Source organism: Gasterosteus aculeatus, chromosome 11, assembly GCF_964276395.1.
Source record: "Gasterosteus aculeatus chromosome 11, fGasAcu3.hap1.1, whole genome shotgun sequence".
Lineage (NCBI taxonomy): Eukaryota > Metazoa > Chordata > Actinopteri > Perciformes > Gasterosteidae > Gasterosteus > Gasterosteus aculeatus.
Window position 1 is genome coordinate 13821596 of NC_135699.1, and position 23903 is coordinate 13845498.

The 23903-nt window shown below is 45.3% G+C and overlaps 3 protein-coding genes across 14 annotated transcripts in view; 1 reads left to right on the plus strand and 2 right to left on the minus strand.

Moving 5' to 3' along the window:
• Positions 1–358: 358 nt before the first annotated feature.
• LOC120828103 (GDP-L-fucose synthase) lies at positions 359–4853 on the minus strand. 2 transcript variants are annotated; one of them, XM_078083922.1, is made up of 11 exons: positions 4581–4638; positions 4064–4478; positions 3764–3878; positions 3524–3652; positions 3318–3391; positions 2836–2969; positions 2652–2716; positions 2446–2512; positions 2244–2323; positions 670–769; positions 359–519 (listed from the first exon to the last, which is right to left on the minus strand). In XM_078083922.1, exons 2-11 carry the CDS (start codon positions 4201–4203, stop codon positions 464–466), a joined length of 960 nt encoding a protein of 319 aa, XP_077940048.1. In that variant the 5' UTR covers positions 4204–4478; positions 4581–4638; the 3' UTR covers positions 359–463. The 2 variants fall into 2 exon arrangements, with proteins under 2 accessions (XP_077940048.1, XP_077940047.1); XM_078083921.1 differs by having other exon boundaries at positions 4064–4853.
• Positions 4854–6031: 1178 nt separating this feature from the next.
• On the minus strand, positions 6032–7772 carry alkbh7 (alkB homolog 7). The gene is made up of 4 exons (XM_040191897.2): positions 7129–7772; positions 6660–6833; positions 6411–6535; positions 6032–6296 (listed from the first exon to the last, which is right to left on the minus strand). Exons 1-4 carry the CDS (start codon positions 7399–7401, stop codon positions 6176–6178), a joined length of 693 nt encoding a protein of 230 aa, XP_040047831.2. The 5' UTR covers positions 7402–7772; the 3' UTR covers positions 6032–6175.
• Positions 7773–12670: 4898 nt separating this feature from the next.
• Positions 12671–23903, plus strand: part of cacna1aa (calcium channel, voltage-dependent, P/Q type, alpha 1A subunit, a) — a 64337-nt gene continuing 53104 nt past the window's right edge. For all 11 annotated transcript variants that reach the window (XM_078083923.1, XM_078083929.1, XM_078083932.1 and 8 more), the window contains exon 1: positions 12671–14146. In XM_078083923.1, coding sequence (XP_077940049.1) covers positions 13846–14146 — 301 coding nt within the window. In that variant the 5' untranslated portion in view covers positions 12671–13845. The remainder of the gene's footprint in view (positions 14147–23903) is intronic.

The window sequence follows — 23903 nt, forward strand, 5'->3', positions numbered from 1 at the left end:
ACAATATTATTTTTATTGTATGGAAATTGAATACAGAAAAAGCGTATTAATTATGCTTCATAAACAAAACTCAAAAAGGATTTCATATCTTGAACGATAATCTACACTGAGTATGGTTTTACAAACAGATCTTTTTTCCCTGCTATAATTTAAGATAGCATCCTCAAGGACTTGTTTGTTTTTTGAGGTGTGCTGGATGTGTCCATTGTGTTGACAATTTGTTTGAGCTTTGTTTTCAGAGCTATCCCTTTGCATACGGAGCTGCCACAGCATGGGACTGTTTGGGTTGGGCTCCTATCCCCGTCGTGTAAAACCCCATAGAGATCAGGAATGATAAGGGTTCCAGTACACTAGAGAATATGTTCAATGTATGTTTAATGTGGCACTGAATGTACCGATATTCGACAGTCATAACAACTTGCATCACACCAGAACCAAAGAATGCTGCCGATGGTCAGTCACTTCATGTCCGGGCGATGTTGTAGTTGATCTCGAACCAGTCGCATGTCATCTTTATAGCTGAGGAGAGAAAGAAATGAACACAGCAAGTCACCATAACCAGCCTGTGCATGCCTTCATTTGTTCTACTCCTCTACGCGCTCAGTACCATGAAATTCTGTGAGTTAAAGCATTAAAGCATCTAATAATATTGTGGTATTGAGGTCCGACCTTCGTTGAGGGGTGTGAAGGAGAAGTCGGGCAGGAGGCGCCTCAGCTTGCCGTTGCTGGCTGTCTTCTTCATCTGGCCGTCAGACATGGTGGTGTCAAACTGATCGTAAGGGTCAAGGGTAAACTGTTTTTTTTTTTTGTTATGTCTTTGCACTTAAAGGAAAAGTGTGAAGTATCTAAGGGGATATATCCGCAGGAGGGGAATATATTAATGGGAATGTTTTATTTTAAGTGGAAATCACCTGAAAATAAGAATGGTGTTTCGGATAACTACAGAATGAGTTTATCTAGATAAAGAGCAGGGGCCTCATTTATAAAAGCTTGCGTATGATTTGCGCCAGAAGTGGCGTAGGGATGAAACGTAGGACCTGCGTACGCACAGAAATATTCAGACTTATAAAACCCTGCGCACGCACGTCCTACGCAGTTTTCCCTTAATAAATCACAATCACTTCTAAATGCAGCGCAGCTTTTGCGGCTTCCTGTCACGCCCAATGTTGACCATATATAGTCTGTGGAACGCCCACAAATTAATATTCATCGATTGCGAAATCATGACAAACACTGAGAGGAAAACGAAGAAACGCAACTTCACTCAACACGATCATTGGCGAGTTGTAACGGAGAAGCAAAATGCTTTTTGGAGGGCACAGTGTGGGCATCAATAATGCCAAAAAGGCACTCGAGTGGCAAAAGGTTGCAGAGCAACGCTGCAGCCTCACAACCTCGGACCGGCCGAAATAAAGGAAAAATGGTCTGACATCAAAGTGGATGCAAAATGTCACGTCTTCTAAGAGCGCAAGATCAGCCATTTCGCGTCATTACGCATTGTGACGGCATCATGGCATTTTATTACCTTCCGTTTGATTGCATCTGACGAGCAACAGCTGTGTTTTGAGGATGAATTGCATAACATGCCAATATTATTGCAGAACATATTTTACTTTTCTTTTTGAAAATGTGTTAATTTGTATCTGTTTGTTTCACGCTGCAGATCGAACAAACGGGTGTTCGTGTTATTTATGAGAGGGAGTATTGGCATTTCTTTTACACAACAGTCTAGTTTTACACACTTTCACACACGTTTGCGTGTTTCTTGCATTTGCCGACGGTTCTCATTTCACCCGTTTTTGTGCGTACGCATGGGTCCGAGCTTGCGTGAAGGACCGCACATTTTTCCGTCAAGATTGCGTAGAGAGCGGCGTACGCCTTCTTTTGTGCGTACGCAACGTTTATAAATGAGCCCCCAGGTCTTTCTTCGCCATATTTCTACAGTAGCCCAGAGGGGACAAACCAAACCCTGGCACTAGATGTGGTTTTCCGGATGACACCTGTATTTCTCCCTCTCGACTGGCACACGGAGGATTTTCAGTTGGTGGCGAGAAACAAAGATTGTTGATCATTTACATTTGTGTCTATCAAGACAGCAGCTCCTTATAGAGCTTTTATAAGGTGAGTCTTTAAAGCACGTACTGTACTTATCAAAGGTTCACAGGAGCATCTCAGAGTTAAAACAATCTGCATATTCACTTCAATGCATGCGATGCATTCATTGTGGAATGTTAAAAGGATACGTGTATTTCGCCTTTGAAGTCCAAAGCCTTTGCGATCATGTCCACAGCTTCTTTGATCGAGATTTCATCCTTCTCACCCACTGACGAGAAACCCACAGCGAAAGTTAAGTAATACTGTACACATAGTGACTGTGTCTCTTTCTTTGACATGCCACACAATCAAAAAAAACACCTAAAAAATGTACGGTACGGTACTATTCACCAGAGAGGATGATGGGTGCAACTTCCTCATATCTTCTCAGGGCCCAAATGATTAGACGAGCCAAATCCTAAAGGTGAACAGCATGTTATTCTACATATTTATCTCAGAGATGCATTTGGCCAAAATAGATACAGGAAACTGAAATAGTCATCAAAGCACACACCAATACAGTCAAATCTAACGAAAATATACACTAATACTCGTACCAGAGAGTAGATGAACTGCCTTCTAGGAGCTCCAGAGCCACAGACCGTCACTGGAGTTCCTTCCTCTGTGAGACAGACACACAAAAATAGATCATTTTACCTCTATTTTGTTGTTGTCTGTTTGTATGTTCTGTTCACTATTTTCAGTCCAGGCATGTGCATGAAAATGGATTAGTGAAGTCACTTTTGGCCTTGTACGTCTTGTTGATGAGTGCCGACAGCACATGACCATTTTCTATGTTGAAGTTGTCATGTGGACCAAAAACATTGGTTGGGATGACGGCCGTGTAGCAACGTCCATACTGCTGAAAGTACGCCCTGTCGACACAGAGAAGCCATCAGACGCACTGCAACACTTTTCTGATCACACTTTTTACTTATTTTCACTTTCACTTATTTTATTTTTTCTCCCTTGGTGGTGGAAAAGATTTAAGCTCCAACCAAACATTTCCCTCTAAAAGGCGTCGTGTCATGGAGCCTTAAGTGAGAAACCTCCTCCCTCTTAGAGCCTTTTGCCCTTAGAGACAGTCACAAAAAGAAAACCTGTTTGACTAAGTCAACAAAGCTGTTTGCTGGCCGCAAAACCAATTGCAGCCTTTTGTCTGGGATGAAATGTTCATCCGTCTGTCTACACTGCGCCCTTGTTTTCACTGCACAACTGCTCACCGGTTCTGAACATCAATCATTCTCTTGGCGTGCGAGTATCCAAAGTTGGAGTCGTGAGGAGACCCGTTGTGTATCTGTGAGAGTGTGACATTACAGACAAATCACAGTGAATCAAACCAGTGCATTTTGACCAAAGCGAAAATCAGCACACCTCATTTCACGGCTCTGTAGTAACATACGATGAGTACACAAAAGAAGGAGGTTACCATGGTCTCATCGATGGGGTACGTGGTTTTGTCAGGGAAGATACAACTGGACAAGCAGGACACGACCTTGGTCACACCAGACTCATGTGCGGTTTGTAGAACGTTGTCATTGATTTTGATGTTGTCCCTCTGTGAAGGTGTCAAACTGTCACTGACATAACGCGGTAACGCAACGTGACGTCATTTAAAGACAATGTAGATATTTTCCCCGCGTGCTTACCGTGACCAAAAAAAACTCACCAAAAATTGCAGGTTCTCCCTCATGTGTAGATAGAGTCCTCCGACTTTTGCGGCAAGATGGATGACATGAGTGGGGCGATACTTTTCAAACACAGCCCTGGTCTGCTCAACATCTCTGTGTGTGTTTTAATACGACATTTATTCACAATCGTCACAATAAACTAGAAAAACACACAGGTTTGAAGATGGACTCTGCCTGTTTGACTTGGATGTATTCTAGCATAAGTATTTAACGCGTCAATCACAGACAAATTACTTCCTGGCACGATTGGGTAAAAGGGTACAATCGAAGAAACTTACACGAGATCTGCTTGCTTGGAAGAGAGGAAGATCCATTCTTCTCCCTCCAGTTTCCCACCTTCCTGCTGCACCACATGCTCAATGGCTTTTCCCACCAACCCGGATCCACCTGTCACCAGGACACGCATTGGCAACGCCATCTTTTATCGATGTGCTGGCTCTTCCGAGTGAAAACCAAAAAAATACCACTCAAGACAAATTCACTCTACTCGCTCGAATAAAAGCACTCAAATTAGGACTCTCGGCTGCTGAAGTACAGGTGACTCTGAAGCCCCGATCAGCTTGTTGGAGGGAGGAAGTCAGTTGCGTTGGTGGAGAAGGCTGGTCTAACCGTTGGTGGTCCTGTTGAACAAGTTCATCCTGCCTCTTTGTCCTCTCTATGGTTTCCCTCCTAGGTAATATTTTCGGACCTCTCCTGTGAACATACCTCTAGCTTCTGATTCACGGGGAAGATGATCTGCTGCCATCTATTGGTCATAAAGCATTTTAGACTAAATTGCATCACGTCTATAATTACCAGGACAAAGAGACGGTCTCACGCTGCCCACACTGAGACCCTCTCACTGGCTCGCTGTAGAGTACAGGATTCACTTTAAAATGCGCACTCTCGCATACAGAGCAGTCCGTCACACCCGGTCTCAGCGTGAACCTGTTAGATGGGTAGTGGGGCCCCTCGCCTGAGGGCCACTGAGCTGTCAAGGCAGAAACTCCCAAGCCATGAAATGCTGTGCCGGCACTCTTGCGGTTTGCTGATTATGTGTCTTAACACTTCAGACATACTAGTTGACTCTGGCTTTTGGCTAATTTCATGCTCCATGGCCTGCTTTTATTCAACTTTTATTTATTTATTTTGATTGTGTATTTTTTTTACTGTGCTTTTTTACAAACCTCCTTTAATGTTTTTGTTTCTTTTCATTTTTTTCTTTCTGCTTCTGTTAAGCACTTGGTGATCTTTGTCTAAAAAAAAGTGCTATGTAAATAATTTGTATTTGACGTATACATATATATATTAATACCATCCGAGCTGTCTTCCTGTATAGAATAAGGATAAGGAATCCAAGTTCACATACCGTATTTTCCACACGATAAAGCGCACTTAAAAGCGCACTTAAAAGCGCACTTAAAAGCCTTTAATTTTCTCAAAAAACGGCAGTACGCCTTATAATCCGGAGTGCCTTATCTCATCGCTCTGCCAAACATGCCAAAGCTCGGTCTACGACGGCGAGATGCTGAGCGGCGCTCAAGTGTGTGAGATATGGATCTTGTTTCAGGGCGCGTCGAAGAAACAAAGCGTTCTTCTCGTTCTTGCCGAGCACTTCATGAGATTAAAGAGCGAGAGACGGCGCCCTTTTCTCTACAGTAGCTGAACCATCTTAACGGGGTTAATTCATGGTTCTAAAAGTCTTGCGTGTGTTGCAGAGCAATTCACCTCCAGAACAACAGGTGGAGTAACGTGTTTCTGTCGAAGACAACCTAGAGAGTCACGTCTTTGTGTGTGGAAGTCGTTGGTTTGTTTATTTAATTATCATAGACTTTATTGCCCCGTGCATCGCCACTGCTGCTTTTCATCGCGGACACATTTGTCCCGTATTTTCCTCCACAACTTTGTGCACCTCTCCAACGGCAAACCGGCGTTTGTGGAGATCTTCCTCCGTGAATCAGAGGCCATCCGCGGGTCCTTGTAGTCCGCCAATGACGGCTTGTATAAGGGGTCATATTTACGCATTTCTTCCGACAAAAGTTCTTCAACCTGATTCGTTCTCTCGTAAACATTCTTCGTTTTAATAATGGCGGTGTTGTGCTATGAACCTCGCAGCATCGATCGGACCCTGAAGGCATAGTCTACACCTCCTCACACCCCCCCCCAATCCGGGGCGCCGTATAGTGCGGAAAAAACGATACATTTATTTGGAAAGAACTCACACAGTCGCCTGTATTATGCAGAAGTAGAGAATTCAACCAGAGGGATTGTAATACAATTGTTTAATGTTAAAGCAACTGCACAAGAAGCAAAACAATGAGCTGTTAATGTGCGATACATTGATCAAAGACATTTAATCAATTAAATCCAGGTGATGTTGTGTTTACATCAAAGTTGTGTGAAAGTGGCCGTTAGCCTGGAAGGTTTCGACAGATGACGGAGATACGACGCAGCCGAGGAACTTTCCGTCCCTTGAACACAGACTCCTCGTCTTTCAGGATCTGGTGAGTGAAGTTATATCGGGCCTGGTCCCTGCGTGGATGTGAAGAGAACAGGATGAAACACATTACTGCAGTCTAAAGATGTTGTTAGGTGTCCTACAGCACTGACAGCAATGACAGAATGTAGGTAGAAGATACACCGAACCTCAGAATGTAGAGGGAACGTCGGGGCAGCAGCAGGTCCATCCATTCATCAGTGGAATCCTCCTTCACCAAGCGCATGATGCTGTCCGATAGGAGACTCAAACCAGCTATGGTGCTACCACAGAACTTAAAAAGAACGCAGTAAGAGTACAGCAACGATAACAACAAAGCCCACACACAAACAGAATATTCCCAGTGGGGATGCTGAGGATATTGTCCACCTTAGAACAGAAGAGAAGAGAAAACCAACCTTGACACTGTCAATGTGAGGCTTGATGTAGCCGGTCTTGTCCAGATCGAGAACGTGCACAGGCCCGAGGAGCGGACTCCCCTCAGGGAACGCTGTGGACCTGACCCGACGTATGACCTCCTCGCACGCTGAACCCCACCTCGCACGCTCCGTCTCTCGGTACCCGTGGATGGCCTAGAGCAGGTCGAGTGTTAAGGCAGTGTCGCTGACCTTTAGGAAACATTGCTGGAAGCAGGCAAACTGCTAAATGGTTGAATATATGCATGTGTTGAAATTTTGCTCAATATCTGATGTTGTGACATATGTTTTATCATTTATATTGCTAACTATCCAAGCCGCGGAGGTTCCATAACATACAGGTGACTGACAGGTGGGTCAACGTGTAGATAGACCCGCCCCTTTTTCTTTACTTTTTTTTTACATGGCGTGTTGAGCCGTTACAACTACGGACCACGCGAGCACATCTTACATCGTCCCAGTGGTCGAATTCGTAGCGTTTCTTCTTCAGGCCTGGCTCCAGCTCTCGCAGCAGAGCGTCTTCCTCCTCCTCGGTGATGAAGCCCGTCCTCACCTCCGCCTGTGAGCCGAGTCTCCGTACGAGCTCCTGGCTTGACCCGACGACGAGAGCCTCCTCCCGGAGGGCTACTAGGCCGCCGCCGCCTCGGGAGCTCCGGCGGCGCCGCTGTCCGGTGTGAACGGCTGCTTTGTGGGTTTGTCTCAATGCTGCGAGCAACAATTTCATCCTATCGACTCGAAAATGATAATTTAAGCGCGTTCCACTACCCGGTTGACCCCTAGCTGCGTTTTGGGCTTGTTGACAGAAGTCAAGATGCAACGTGAGACGCCATGTTGAAAACGCAGTGCATCATGGGGTTTGGAGTCTTCCAGCAGTAGCGCGAATGTGAAAACGTTTCCCACGATACACTTTGTTAAGTTGAAATGAATAATTCTCCACAAGTTATAAGGTCATATTTATATACGCATGAACACATATTACGTATCAAATATTTATCATATAATACAGAGGCTATTAAGGCTAGAGAAGCAGACAACAATTGACCGATCTGACGCATTTTAATTACTGCCAATAACTGCCACCTCTTTGCATCAAGTGTATTGCATATTATCTTTATCTTTGAAAAGCGTGCTAAATGGAACCCCTTTTGTTGCTCTCTCGATCCCGTTGCATCCTCAATGCAGAATATGCTGTTGTGTCATGTGGCCACTAGGGGGAAGTGAACACTCAGGTCAGTTGACCCATGTCCAGACATCTGGGTAATAAAACATTCAGGGAGGAAGTGGTGTTTCTAATTTGTCTTTTGCCACGTGTTGAAATGCAGCATGACAAAACCGTCATTTGGGGGAAATTGGATCGCAATCACTTATTATCATTAAATTAGTAGTGACTTAAATGCTTACTATGTAACATAGTTCAGCAACATGATGAAGTCCTTAACATAGGAGCCACCATCTGACTCAAAACACATATCCATTTGCTGCATGTTGTGCAACCTATTTGAAGTATAGAATGGCTAAAAGACAACCGACCTCTGACAGGAAATATGGCAAAGTGACTTCAAAACAAAGTGATTTCATTCTCACCAGAGATCCCCCAAGAAAAAAACAGTCATTGGCCATTTTCCACTAAAGAAAGGTTTCTATAGAAAAAGAGGGAGCAGACGATCTCTCGTTATAAGACACTACCAGGGACCCAGAAGGCGGTAGAGGAACTAAGGACTTTGCTTGTGCTGAACCATCTGCGTTAATCATGAGTAGCTTAATCATTCCAGATGTTTAAAAATATAATACGCTTAATCTTGAAAACCTCTTATTTAGGCGTATTTGCCTTTCGGTCAGCATATTCCCGTTTTATTTGTCCTGCACGTGAGCATGAACTTAGATGCACATCCACTGCCTACACACAAGGAATATTAGTGCTCCTTCTCTGAATCGGCTGTTGGTCTCGGTCAGTGAGCATCCACAATAAAACTTACCCCCCCCCCCCTTCTGCTCCTCCTACACACACACACACACACACGTACAAACGTTGTGATGCCATGTGGCCGCCCCCAGCATTACATTCATCCGGCCATGATGAGTGTTTTGGGTTCACTTTCTCAATCCCAGTTGGTGTCCTCGTTTAAAGCTTCGACCACTCGCTGCATTGGCATCGGTCAGCCTGCCCTGGAGGCATCATTATGTACATTCCGTGAAATCACACAATCAAACAGAACATCACCAGAAAATTACTTTACAGTGGTCACTTTTGAAGGTACGTATGTGGAAGCCGTTACTGCACAAGGGTCGTCGGCAGGAGGTCAGAATGTTGCAGGATAACCTAAAGATATGCATGCGTCAACAAATCATGAAACATGTGGGACGGAGTGGATGTTATTGTAGCTTGTGGCGGTGGGGTGGGTGGGCGCATACCTCAACACTGAGGTATATGCCCCCCCCCCCCCATTTAATATAAAGAATGAGCATTAATGGGTAATGGAAAGTGTGTGAGGTTAAACAAAGGGGAAGTCCCACAGTTTTACTCATCATTTACAGGTTTTGCAGGAGTACCATATGTGAAAAAGGTAGTATGTTGTGGCCACAGTGGGAAATCTGTCAAATTGCAGTTGTTCTTAAACAGTCCAACATTGTTTCAGAATTGAAATGCTAACTCTGTCGAATACCCTCTTAAGCTAAGTGAGGTGGACCATAGGAAAGCAGCGAGAGATGGGGAAGAACGTCTAGTTGTGCGTTTGACCAGTGTGTTCTTCTCTCAATCCGTGTCATTTTCTCGTGGTGTAGTGGCAGAAACCACTCGGCATCTTTACCAGTTAGATTAAGCTTCAGTTAGAGTTCAACCAGATACAGCCTGTGACACAAGCCGGCTTTTCCCCTTAGTTAAGATGTGGTATGACAATGGGAAATTAGCGTTTTTTGACATACTGTAATGTATCGACCGACCACAATACGTTGTGTATAATGAAGGCACGTTTCGCAGAGGTTTTCTTGCAAGTCGGCATCGGGTCTGTGGAGGACCAGGTTCAGCGAGGGCGGAGTGCTCTACATGCATCCAACCATTGAATTATTCAGCCTTATGAATCATTGAATCACGACACTCGCCTTAGAGCTCCAGCCTCACAGCCATCCACCATCCACCATTCAAACATCCGACTGAGAACGAAACAGTTGCCCCAAGTTTATTGACTTCCTCCATCTTGTGCTGAATCATTACCTTCATTTGAGAAGTTAGCGCTTCTGCTCCCTCGCCGATTTCAGCGTTCAAGCAAAATGTAAAACAATATCTGAAGTTAAAAACATGCATGCTTTATGTACACATACGGTAATTTTGTCATATTCCATATTCATTTTGTTGTATTTTAAGGATATCTTAAATGAAGTGTGTTGCATTTGTTTGAAGTATCCTCCAATTTACGCTCCAATTTAAAAAGAAAATACACTTCTGTAGAACGAAAGAAAACAGTATCATGTGACACCACGATACACACATGACACGGATTGTTGCATATATCTCTACCTCTTCTATAGTGACAATGCTTGTGCTCCTGAGAGGTAAGACGGTTTTATCCATGGGGGGCCTTGGAGCTGTTGCTCCTCAGTGCTTCTGATGCCGCCTGTGTGGAATAACGGGTTTGGACAGAAGGCCGCTGCTCCTCAAAGGCTCCGAAGGGCGAGAGATAATTTCACAGATCGTCACACCCAAGTGTAAACACACGCGCACAAGACATAGCAGACTGTAAAATAGGAGGACATTTTGGGATTTGAAATACATTGTGTTTTTTGTTTCTCACTACATTGTGTGGTTTTCGGGGGTTTTCAGGGGTTTTATTCAGACAGCTGACAGAAGAGAGTGTGTAGCAAACTGCACTGAAAGCATTTAGACACACAAACTGTAACTGGGAAGCAGTTACGGAACGAGACCCAAAGATGAAAAAGACAAATAATAAGATTCTAGATTTGTTGATAGTTTGGGGCGTTGTCTTACCTTAATGGTGGTGCAGTGAAGGGCTTTCGGGTCCCTCATCTCCCAAATGGGTGTTTGGCTTGGAGGCTCGTTTTGGCAATAATTGACTAACAAGTGCCAGATGCTTTCAGGAAGCGAAGACGCTACGGTGGTCCAGGTTGGGGATTAGTAATCCCGTAACTGGGCGCAAGTGACAAGTTGCTGCATAAGATCCCACCACCTCACAGTCCTCACATTCATTTACCCTGAACCGCAGTGGTGGTGGTCATTAGTTTGGCACCTGCTATGCTAATGGTGTTACTCTCCACGGTCTGAGTTCTTGCACTATAGCGACGCTGAATGGTTTGTGAGGGTGCTCTCCGTGGTCCTGACACATCCACCACATTAGAGCAGGAGTGCTGATTTCATGATGCTGTTCACGGTAGCATTTCTTCCATGCTGTCAAAAGCGTGTTTCTCCGGTGTCAGATCCGTATTTAAGTTTCAATGTATGCATATATCCATGTACTCTTTCTGGTTATGATGACGACATACAATTTGTGTTCTTACGTTCAACTTTTGTGGGGTCAGTCTGGATATGGACGGTTACGGTGGCTTTTTATCCATTGTCATACGCACTTGCAATGCCTCTCTCTCCTGATTGAACAACTTGTGGAAGAGTATTCGTTCTTCTGCTCATCAAGGCCAGTGTGGGCGTGATCATTTCCCCTTCACTATCTGTGGAGAACAATCAACGAGGTCACACTACGGATTAAAAGCATGTTGTCCCTTGATGTTTTGGGCTGCAGCCTTCCTCTGCTCTTCCCTCGGCATTAATGTGGCACCGGGAGCTCAGCTCACGTCCTTTTAGATCAAAATACAATCCGCAATCAGGCGTCTTAGGACGTTTTTAATTTGAAAGCGAAGATATTCGGTGTAACCGATTTGAGCACAGAATAAGTGTATTCTATAGAAATGTTATGTTAAAACACCCTGGTGCTTATTTTCTCTCTGCATTCCATCCACATTGACTTTTCCCCCTGTATGTTATGTCATTGTACATCTTTAGCGCAAAGCACACGGTTGGACCTTGAGCAAGAACCATTTTTTGGCAAAGCTATAGGAGAGAAGATATAGGAGAGGAGAGGTAGGGAGGGAGGGAAGAAGATCCTCGAATCGGGAAGGGAGGGAGGGGGGGAGGAGAGAGCTCTCGTCGTCCATTAATTTCCAAATGTGTGTAGCTAAGAATAGCGCCCCCCCCCCCCCCCCCCCCCTCCCCACCCTAACAAACACAGGCAGACTCTCGCGTGCACGTTGACGCGCACGCGCTCTACTTACTCACGCGCCCGTGTGCGCGCAGTCATTGTCAGTTCGGGTTGCAGCTGCATCTTTTGCACAAGGCTGCATGATGCCGACACCCCGCCTCTCCGCCACACACCCGCGCACATCTGGCTCTAATAGTTATTACGTCTTTATGAAGCGTACAAAGGTGGAAATGAGAAACGCTGTCACGCACTTGCCGCCTCATCCTCTATGCCAACAGGCTTTTTTTTTTTTTAAATTAACCCGTTATTTGATATTGATTTGGAGTTGGGAGGCTGGAACGCTTCAGTCCAACCGGGCGGCCCGACGCGCCTTAAAATAAACAAGCCAAGCCGATGCCTCCGTGCGCGCCGCTCGCCTGGAAGTTGGGCGAGTTGCATGCGTCATGTGCTGCGGTTGCAGAACCCAGCGGGCTCTCGGTTTTTTTTTTCTCTTTTGGTTCACCCCAAACTGAAAGACAACATTATTATTTCGTTTACGTGCAGTGCGAGTTATTTCAGTTACACCGGCCCCCGATTTCCAAAGAAACAGACGGTCCCCCTCCCTGTCAGTTGTTTCTTCATCCCTTCACGGACCTATTTTAGTCCGTCTGTCCGTCTGTTGCTCTCCTCCTCCTGGACAGAGAGAGAGGGAGAGAGAGAGAGAGAGAGAGAGAGAGAGAGAGAGAGAGAGAGAGAGAGAGAGGGAGAGAGAGAGAGAGCGAGAGAGAGAGAGAAAGGACGCTCTGCCAGGACGTTTGGGGGGCTTTAACGGTGCGGACGATAAGGTAGACTTTTCGGGGTGGGGATGGTGAGGGGCTTTCTCGGCACTGCTGCATCTCGAACAGCCGGACCACGGACACGAGAGGGTGTGAGGCGGCGGAGAAGCGGCCGTCGTACCCTCGTCTCTGACGACGACCGCCCGTGCGTCCCCTCTCTCGGCTCCTGGATGGCCGCGCAGGTGACGGAGAGAAGATGATGGTCTGCAAAGGAAACGGAGGAGGATGTTATTGAATTCGTTCCGAGAGCACTCGACCACCATGACAGCGACATTTCAAAAGAAAACGGTATTTCTCATTTTCTTCCCTGCTCGAGATTGTGCACTCTGAGACAGAGAGAGAGACAGAGAGAGAAAGAGAGAGAGAAAAAGACGCATTATTAGCAAATGTCACAGTTTTCCTTATTGGCTCGAGGCTCGTCGGAGCGCGCTGGTGAAACAAATGCGAGGTGGCGGGAGCCACATTATTGCCAAACCCGTGGCAAACATTGCGGATGTTTCTAAATAAATACATTACATGGCTTTTCCCTTTTCGATGCCCCCTTTTTTTTTGGTCAAGTTGAACGTCGGGGACGGGCATCGCTAAAGGCTGACAATTAATGTTTTTGGACTCATTGTCGACAGTCCCCTTTGCCGAGGCCCGTGTGATATCAGAGGCATCTGGAGAGCCCATCGTTGCTGTCGTAGGAGTAAAGAAATAAACGGTGCCGACGGGGTGCAGGAGGCTGCGGTGCGCTCTGGTGCAGCCATGAACCACGGACGACATGAAACATTCATGTTAACGCGCTACATTCTCCCCATGATTTCATGTCGGGGGGGCGATTTCTGCTTTACGCTGACATAAGAACCCCCTCCAGAAGGAGACACCCTACAGCAGCAACCCCACGGTGCGACCCGCGAGCCAGTCGACCAACACATCTCTTTCTTTTTTTTTTTGTCTTCACACCCACAATTGGCCGCTGGCGGAGACGCGCAGGGAAGGAAGACATTCGGCTACATGGGCGTCCCCGGCTGCTAAAACAACAAGACAACCCGTTTTGGCATATGAGACGTTCTGATCCAAATGGGATGTAATGTTGTGTGCCTGCACAGCTGAGCATTGGTCTCCTTCTCCGCTGCTTCGTGAAGATTGGCTTTCGGTGTCCAGAGAATGGCGCGGTTCGAAAATGAGGTACAGTCCCGGTACGGCGGTGGGCCCGGCCCGGGGGGTCCGGGCGGCCGAGGCGGGAGCAGGCAAGGTGGACCCCACGGTCACGGGCACGGACACGGTCCACCCGGAGGGCCGGGCACCCAGAGAATGTACAAGCAGTCTATGGCGCAGAGAGCCCGGACCATGGCCCTCTACAACCCCATCCCCGTGCGCCAGAACTGTTTCACCGTCAACCGCTCGCTGTTCATTTTCAGCGAGGACAATTTCGTCAGAAAATACGCCAAAAAGATCACCGAATGGCCATATCCTTTACCTGGCGCTGTGTGGTGAGCACAGCTGCTTTTTCTGTAGCCCCTGCCCGAGGATCAGGTAGGCCCAACGTACATGCACGTCTGCTCCAGCGCTTCACGTCTTTTCTCACGTCCTTTTCTCAGCTCTCGTAACAAAGGTGTGCCGAGCAGACGGCAGTGCGTGAGTCCACGTGCCGCCGGAGGTGAGGGAGGAAACGCCGGACATGTAGTTTATGGTTAATTAAGAGCAGGAGCAGCGTGGCCCAGCGACCCCTTTTATGAGGCTGTCCATCACCATCCATCACATTTGTTAGTGATTCCATGTCACTGTCACCAGGGACCTGCTTGATATACGTTTCCTGTGTGTGATGGCTGAGTGTTTGGTGGTGGTAGTAATATGTGATGGGGGGGGGGGTTGCAGTATAGGCCCAGCGCCCCGTGTGGCTATAGAGAAACAGGAGAAGGGGGAGGGGAGGACAGGTGGGAGAGACCTAGAGAAATGAGAATAAACCATTTAGTGTGTTTAGCCTTGCAGTGATGGACACACAAGCTCCCATATCAGCATGATGCAGGTGTCTTTCTAGATAGGGTGTGTGTGTGTGTGTGTTTATGAGAGAGAGGGCACTTAAGCGTGAATATAGTCGGCTTTTAACTTATGCATTAACACAGTATTTAATCCACACACACACACACACACCCACACCCATTTTAATCACACAAGCTGCAAGTGTCACTGAAAGTGTGTGTCTATGTACAACAACCACTAAATACGTTTCCAGCAGTTCCCTGCGTTTTCATTTTTCATGAAAGCAGCTCGTATCGCACCATTCAGGGGAGGAAGTCATTAGAGCATTTTCAATTTCTGGATTGGTGTGTGTGTGTGTGTGTGTGTGTGTGTGTGTGTGTGTGTGTGTGTGTGTGTGTGTGTGTGTGTGTGTGTGTGTGGATGCATGTACATGTTGAAGTAAGTTTCTGTGTGAGTGTTAATGACGAGAGGGGGAATTGGATTAATTGTATTGATCCATGCTGATGCTTGAGCCGTGACATACACACACTAATTAGGTTTCTCTGGTGAAATGCAGGAGCTCCTTGTAGTGCCTCTAAATCTTGTCTATTCACCTTTCAAATGGCTGACGTGTGTGTTGGAAATGTAAATGTTGTATATTAGTTCATTTATTTTCCCCCTTGACTATAACAGCGATTTAATGACTGTTGAACAATGAATGTTTTTCTAGTCTTCTGGACAATCTTCTGTCTTTCTAGTTAAACAAAGCGCTGGGTTGGGTAGGAAGTTGGGGGGTTAATTTGGTTTTTAGTCAGGATATACTTGTGTTTGGATGCTGTAACGATAGAATTAAAGGAAGAAAAAAAATAGATCGTTAACTTAATGCTGAGATAAAAAAATATAAACGTTGAAGGTGCTGTTAATAAAATGGAGAACTAAAAAAAAATAAAAATGGGCGCTGCGATTTCTGGAATCCAACATGTACGGAAGGTAGAAATTAGAAGGAAACAAGCTTTTCTTTGAATTTGCCTTTGCGATAGGGCTTTTTTATGGTGGCTGAAGATGGAGCTTGTTATTTTGAAGTTAGTGTGAGTGGTATGTTACGATAGATCATTTGGACGTGTCACAGTAGGAATAGCGGATGTGTGAAATGAAAGAAGGCTGGATTCCATTCTGCTGGGCAAGCCGTCATATTCCATCCAGCTTTAAGTCTTTAGGTACACAAAAATGATCTCCTTGTACAAAACGTTTTTCCATTTCTTTTTAACAGTATATATAACTCTAGCATTTTGTTTGTGAATATTCATAAACATTAAGAAAAGAGATACAAAGCGCTGTGATACGAATGAGTTAGGGGGGGATTGTTATCAGGTTAATCTAATCTTCGATGTAAGAAGTAGAACCTATAAGGAGAAGCTCACGACTGCTCTCTGGTGATCTAGAAAGCAGCTGTTCAGGGGGGGTTTCATTTCATCTGTATGTATCTATTTGGGATTCTTTTGGGGTCTTTCAGGTACACAGTCCCAACAATCCCGTGATGTACCTTCTGGTAGTATAATAACATGAACACAGGTCTAATGTAATCCAACACAACAGCTCTCCAATAACTCTTCGTGAAGCTTATAATGTCCAATAGTTGCTGTGTCAGGGTATTGATTCAATTTATTGGTAATATCTGAAGTTGTGCTTTATGGTGATGTTTATTGAATCGCAATATATGCGAGTGTGGCTTGTAGAACATTGCATCGCCCTCTCAGGGAAAACGTTCACATTATATTGTCCAATCTTGAGCAGATTTGAGATACAGATGATGTCATTGTGTGGCCTGATGTGGGAAATCAAACCCAGCTGAGGCTTTTCGGAACAAAATGGCTTTTAATAATGAAATTCTATTTTAAGTTTTATTTCTAACCTCCTTCAATCGATATTTCTAAAATCCACAGAATCTTTTCAAAGTCTTTCCAGGAAAAGTTTCATTCAGTTTTTTTGGTTTTTGTTTTGTCAAATGTCCGTTGAATGGATTAATGTGCTAAAGCTGGAGACGGTTGAGTTGGTCCTCTCCCTGCAGGGAGCGGTGGTGACAATCCCCCTTATCAATCATAAGGTCACCTCCAGTCACTGCAGAACCCACTGTGGGGTCCAAGTGGGTCTCAGCAGTCACTGTTCTCTCACCTCACTGGTTCTAACGGTGGTTCCACATCTCTTAGATCCAAATAATTGTGAGAAAATTGATATTTGATCTATTGCAGATTGATTTTAATTGATTATCATTGGCAACAAACATCTTGTTTCTATTTTTATCAACATTTAAGCTAAATATATCACGTGCGCTGCAGCTGTGTAACTGTCCCATAATAATAATAATAATAATAATATGAATAACAGTAATGCTCAGGGTAGACACAATTTCAGTTGGGATAACCTCACTGACCAATAGACCAAAAATAAGATTAGCCACAAAATAATACTCATTTAAAACCTCCTCACTGTGATTGATTCATTGGAAAGAACAGAAGTGTTACCAGATGCATGTTGAGTAACCGATGTTTCACTGAACAGCGCTTTGATTTTCCAGATGTAAGCATCTTAGTGGATTCACACACTATTCAGCAAAGTTGTGACCTGCAGCTTTATTTAGTCGTGAACTGACTGGACCCACGGGAGAACCATATAAATAACTGTTCCCTCACATCCACATTTAGGTACAGTAGCCGGATATTTGGTTGTTTAATTAGAATTAGCATTACAGAGGGCAGGGTGTTACTGTGCCGTTTTTCTTATTTGAAAAAAAGTGGTAGGAAAGTAAAGCCTTGTTAAATACAATTAATACCTGCATTCATCACTTACTTGTACGTTGAATTACAGCAATAATACCGTGCAATAAACCTGGTTACATCTTCTCACCATCTTAAACATTTAGCTTTCCATACCTTTGTTGTAAAATCTCTTTCAGAGGAGGAACATTTATTTTGTTGTCGCATAAAGATGAACTAATTAGTGTTATTCGCATATGTACTCAAATTTTGGCCAAGGGGATATTCCATTTGAGCCATTGTAGTGGGCTCACTGGGATTCCACCACCCTTGATGATAATACTCAAAACTCATTGTATGGTATTTGGTAATGTGTGCCTCCCTCCCTCACGTCAGTGTGTGCGTGAGTGACCAGACCCTCACCATCCAATGAAATATGATCACCACCTTCTTTCTCAAACAGAAAAGTCCCATGTTGTAAGAACTGTTGGCCTTTATTGTCCAGCACTCTCTGAAAGAAACAAAGTTGTGAGAAGCCTAATTCAGCAAAACGAGCAGTCAGCTCCAACGCGAGCTATTGTTACACTGGAGCCAAACGCCCTCCTGTCAAAAGGCAGAGACTGGGGCTGTGTGGTTTTATTCAGCAACAAGGAACCAGCTTGAAAACCTTATCAGGAGTGTTACGCTCTCTGTTTACTGTTCTGCTGAGGCGAGACAGCTAATCTGGGATGTTTCTGTATCCCGCTTCTACGTGATCCATATCTGTTGCAAAGGGTGTATACAGCATTGCGTTTGTGCTGACGCCCTTAATAATGTGCTTAGGACACTAACATATCACGTAACATGGAAATGAAACACCGCACTGCCTTTTCCGAGTGACCTTTGACCCTAAATGCCCATTCGACCTTGACTCCATACCAGGAGTTATTGTAAACTATGCCTCTCTAAAAATGGATTTTTACAAGATCATTGTACACATCTGCAGGGCAATCATTTCAGTACTCACACACATCCGTCCCCTCCTACACTACACACACTGTATGGTGTTGTTGGCTGCATCATCAGCATACACTTAAGTGTGTATTTCTGCACTGTAAATGGAGAGGAAGTCAATATATGATCTTGCTATCTTTAGTGACAACATCAATGGGAAATATAATACGAGTATTGTCTTATAAATGAACCACCCGTAATCAGAAGATGGGAAGTTGGAAAAGAAACAGTGTTAATGGACTTTATAGCATGCCGTTAGTTAGTGCTTAACTGTGGACCCCTGGAGTTACTGTGTATGTATTTGTTGTGTGCGATATCTCAGGTCCATATCTGACCCCAAGACCTGAAAATCGATGACAGATCAAATGACAATTCGAGACTGCGTTCAGTATCGCGGCCGAGCTGTTTCTACCCTCATCTTCTGTTTCCAATATACTATAAGAAAGTTGTAAGATTGACTGACCTTTCCTACCTCCCCTTTATAGAAATATAGATTGATGTGAAGCTTGTTAAATGTGTTACTTCCAATTCCATTTCTTTGTGTTTTTGCCACTTCCTTTGCAACATTGCGAGTGGTGTCCTGAGGCACATATCTACAGTATATAAGTGGTTAGGAGGGACAGACGGGGACAAAGTGAGACACGACCTGCAACAGAGAAAGCGAGAGCGAGGGACCTCGGTGTGTTTGGGTGCATGTGGAGAGTCAGTGATCTACGTTCACTGCAGAATCTAAATTATTTATTGGCCTTTCTCCAGCTTGCAACTGTCAGCTGATAACTACACAGACTTAAATCAGCTTTCTATTGTGTGTGAGGGAACAGATTTCTTTTGTTCGATTTGTTTGTGACATCACTGGACTGTAGTCCAGTTATTCCTATGGTGCTGTGGCTCACAACCTACAATCCCAACACTATCATTGTCACACATATTATAATTTCTACCGCTACGGGGGCTCTTCTGCTTAAATCCAACAGTACCTATTAATTTCCCCCTTTTTTCATTAAAAACATGCACACACACACACTCTCTCACACACACACACACACTCTTACAGTACATGCTGATCTCATCCATCTGGTCACATCCGCGAGTCTCCATCCTTCCCGCCAGGCCAGCCTAAAAATACCTTGAAAAGAGGGAAAAAATGGTCTCCGGGTGACGTTAGGAACTGATTGTTAGCACGTTTTACGGCATCATCACGGAGCAAAGTACGTGTGTTTGGGCGATAAATGAAGTAGTAGTTCTGGTAGGTAGGTAGTTCTGCATGGGATAAGAGCTTCTCTAAAGCAGAGGAGGGACGATTGGAGGAGATGAGGCATAGAGCTGTTCCCTCTCCGCTTCCAACGTGCAGCCGGGGGAGAGAGAAAGTACACTGAGATGGACGACGGAGGGACGGAAAGAAAGACAGAGACATTATAGAGAGGGGGAGACACAAATGCAAAACGATGTAGAGAGAGAGAGAGAGGGAGAGGATCAAACGGCCTGTCAGCATGTAAATCATTTAACACAAAGCGGTCGTTGCTTTGAGCAGCTGAGGTTGTGCGTCTCATCTGGCGTTTCGCTACCTGTACTTTTTGTCTCTGGCTCAAAGGCAATCCATCATTCCTTCCTCTCCCTCCTGCCTGCCACTGCTGCCCCGCCGGCTCCGCTCCGCTGCAGCGTGTGCTCGTTCTAATTAGCCGCTTCCGCCCTGTGCGATGCTAATTTGAAGCATTTGTTGGTGGTTTTGGGGGGATACTTTGCAGCAGCTCCTGACAGGCGTGAGTCTCGTCTAGTTTAGTTTGCTCATAATGTAGGTGATGTGTCCTGCAATCTGCCTTCCTCATACCTTAGACTGTCTGTATCCTCACGGGCAGATCTCAGCAAGGGGGATTGCATGTGCAGACACACACACACACACAAGAACTAAACTAATCTATTTTCATTGTTTTTTTACACTTGGACAATACCTTTTATTTTTATCATTATGTGTTTTTCATTAGCAAAATCATTCTGAAGGATAACAAAACAGTTTTCATCTTATAGAAGATACCCACATCCGTTTAAACAGCTACATCTTCATAACTTGGCTTAATGTAATATTGCTCATTAGCACCACATTGGTTTATCTTAGCGTCGCCTGTGTGTGTGTGTGTGAGTGTGTGTTTTACTGTAATAAATCAGTTTGTCTTCCCACATTGTTCCTGCATAAAGGTGCAACACCGAGTAACACTGATGCGGGTCGGGAAGAATCTCTTCTATCATCTCTGTCTCTCTTCCTTCCTGTTGACTCGTGAAGCAAATTGATCTTTTATTCACATTTTTCAGAATTGCAGAGAGTGCACTTTAAGCCAGCAGGAAGAGATGATCGCACATCCTCTCTGATTCCATTCACTTCTTTACTGTATACACATGAATACAGTACATTATACATTACATTACAGTACGAATAGAAGATCATATTTTCTTCTTTCTCATTGTCCTTTGTTTCTCCCTCTGCTTTTAACCTCAACATTTTTCCTCATCCCCCTTTCTTTTAGAATGCGTGTGTGTGTGTGTGTGTGTGTGTGTGTGTGTGTGTGTGTGTGTGTGTGTGTGTGTGTGTGTGTGTGAGGGGTGCAGTGACGTGGGGCCCAGCTATTTTTGGGCATTCTGATTTGTGGAGAGTAAGAAAAATAGAGAGCCTGCCATGGATTGATTTTTCCTTTTCGAATACATATGTTTAAGCCTGTGCTCTTTAGTCACGTGCTGCGGCTTTTACTTGACAAATCACGCTGGCTCCGCCTTCACAAACACGCACCGAGGAGCAGGCAAAGCGCACACTGCTGGATCAGCAGGTGCCGTCAGGTCCGCCGACACGCGTTTGCACCGCGCCGCCGCCCCAACACACAGCCCGTGTGAGAGATGTCACATGCCGCGCGGATATTCTGCACACAGCCCACCGCGCAGACAGTCACACACAGTCACACACACACACACACACACACACACACACACACACACACACACACACACACACACACACACACACACACACACACACACACACACACACACACACACACACACACACACACACACACACACACACACACTCTCTCTCTCTCTCTCACAAACCACGTCAGCATCTTGTGCAAAGTGACAACTCTGCAATATGGGGGTGAGGCAGTGGCAGGGGTGAGATAGAGAGACGGCATATGGTGTGGGGATAAACAGGCAGCAGCAGTGGGCGACACACGTATATGTGTGTGTGTGTGTGTGTGTGTGTGTGTGTGCATACGATACACACTGATTGATGCTGGATCAGACTGAGGGAGACCAAGCAGGACTCAACTGGCCTTAAAGACATTGAACTGAGGAATGGGTTTGGTGTAGTTTTCATCGTGTTTGATAACTGGTCTATTTATGCTTTTAGTTGCTGCAAAAATCCTATTTTGTTTTTGAGGCAATATTTAATATATATGTTTATATATTGCTTCTCTATCGCGGTTGCTTTTTTTCCAAATGAGTATACTGTAGGGAGACACAAGCAAGCTGGTATCAGTCTGGAACGAATATATGTGAATCATAGTTGATTCCACTCAGAATATAGACTCCATATTAAGTAGTGTAGACTTCATGTGACTTTATTTGAATACGAAGAGTAACTTTTCCGTGATTTCTATTGAGTCTATTGAAAATGTATGATGCGGGAATCAAATGAGGCGCTTTAACCGTTGATTATTAAAATCATTTGGCTAGATAGGTCTCATTCTCAAACACAGTGCTTAATCCCATTCATTTCATCAAATCGGTGCTTCCAAGGGAAAAATCACAAGAAAATGAAGTAATCATTTGAGCTTCCCTGCCAGTGCTCTGCTGCATAATGTAACAGGGCAGAAAGAGCGAGGGAGAGAATGAAAAAGGAAGTTATTTCTTTCTTCTTAAGCGTATTCACATGCAGCGCGATCAAAGTGCATTCATGTCTGATGTATGTTGACAATAGTTTTTTAACGTAGTATATCAGAGGCCCCTTAAGTACCATTAAGCAATGCGATAAATAAAAGTAATTTTATTTGGGCAAACATTTCAAGTGAATGCATTACAGTTACCAAATAACAAGTTGGGTTTTACACAAACCGACTAGTGAGCGCCTGCGTGAGAAGGGCCCGTGCTGTTATGCTGGGTTTTATTAATAGGTAGGCTGGCACCTTCCTAAAGGGCAGCAGCTGGTCTGGGCTCTGTTGGCAAACCAGCCTGTTCCCAAGTGTGGGAAGTGAATTCTACTGTTGGTCTATGTGTGTGTGTGTTTAGTGCACATATGAAACTGTGTGCACTGTGCACGCACAGACAATGTGACACGCGTGTGGATGGGGCGGAGAGAGGCGCGGCTACGCGGGGGCTACGTTACGGGGGCGGCGTGTTCCTTCAAGCTCGCCACATTGCAGATTTAAGGGCTAAGATGTGCGAAGAGAACGTACGTGCGTGTTGGCGCAGGAGTGCGTGTCGAGACGTGGACGTTATGCTGCAATCATTTAATGCAGTGTGTCACATTCGTACTCCATGCGAAAGTATGATGTATGGTCTTCCACCCCATCCCTCCCTCTCTCCCTCTCCCTCTCTCCATACATTTGCGTGTGTTCCACCACTAACCTACTTTCCACGCAGCATACGCACGGCTCAAAAGAAGAAAATGCCGCAATGCTCTCAGCGCTCCGTAATTCTTTGGCTTCATCCCTCGTTCAGCACTCCTGTGCTCTTCGTCTCTGTCCTTCTCTCTTCCTCGCTGCTGTTTTCCTCCCCGCCCGCTCTCTCCCTTTTATTCCCTCGCCACTCTGCGCCCACAGGACAGATTCTCTCCTTCCTGCTGTCCTACCTCTCTACCCCCCCACCTCTCCAGCCTTTTTGTTGTTTTTTTCCTCTCTCCTCGCTGTCGGTGTGTCCTCGTGCTTTTGCTGACGCGTCTTCTCATTCAATATTGAGTGGAGATGGCACGGTAGAGATGGGGAGGACGGATGGGAGGGAGGGAGGGAGAGGGGGGGGGGGGGGGGCTCACTGAGGGAAAGGTAAACTCAGGAGAGATGCAACAAAGTGGGAGAGACAGAGAGGCGAGAGATATGAAAGCACAGAGGAACGAGAGAGAGCGAGATAGAGGGGGGGGCTTATCAGGCAGATGGAGAGAGAAATGTATCAGTGAGGACCAGGAGCTTCACTGAGGAGGAGAGAAGTTAGAGAGAGAGAGAGACAGACTGTATGGAGGGTGACGGACAAGGTGAAGGAAAGGCCAGCAGACCTGTGCGTGTTCAGTTTGGCTGCAGGTTTTACTTTGAGGGGCGAGACTTCTCCACCTACTGTCCTCATTACAGTGTTTACACACACACACACACACACACACACACACACACACGCACATACACCTGATAAATAAAATGCATATGCAAAACCACAGAGAGAGAGAGAGTGGGGGGAGAGAGAGAGAGAGAGAGAGAGGGAGAGCAAGACTGAGGACAAAGAAGATATTAGAACGATGACGGAGGGAGAATGGAGACGGTACAACAT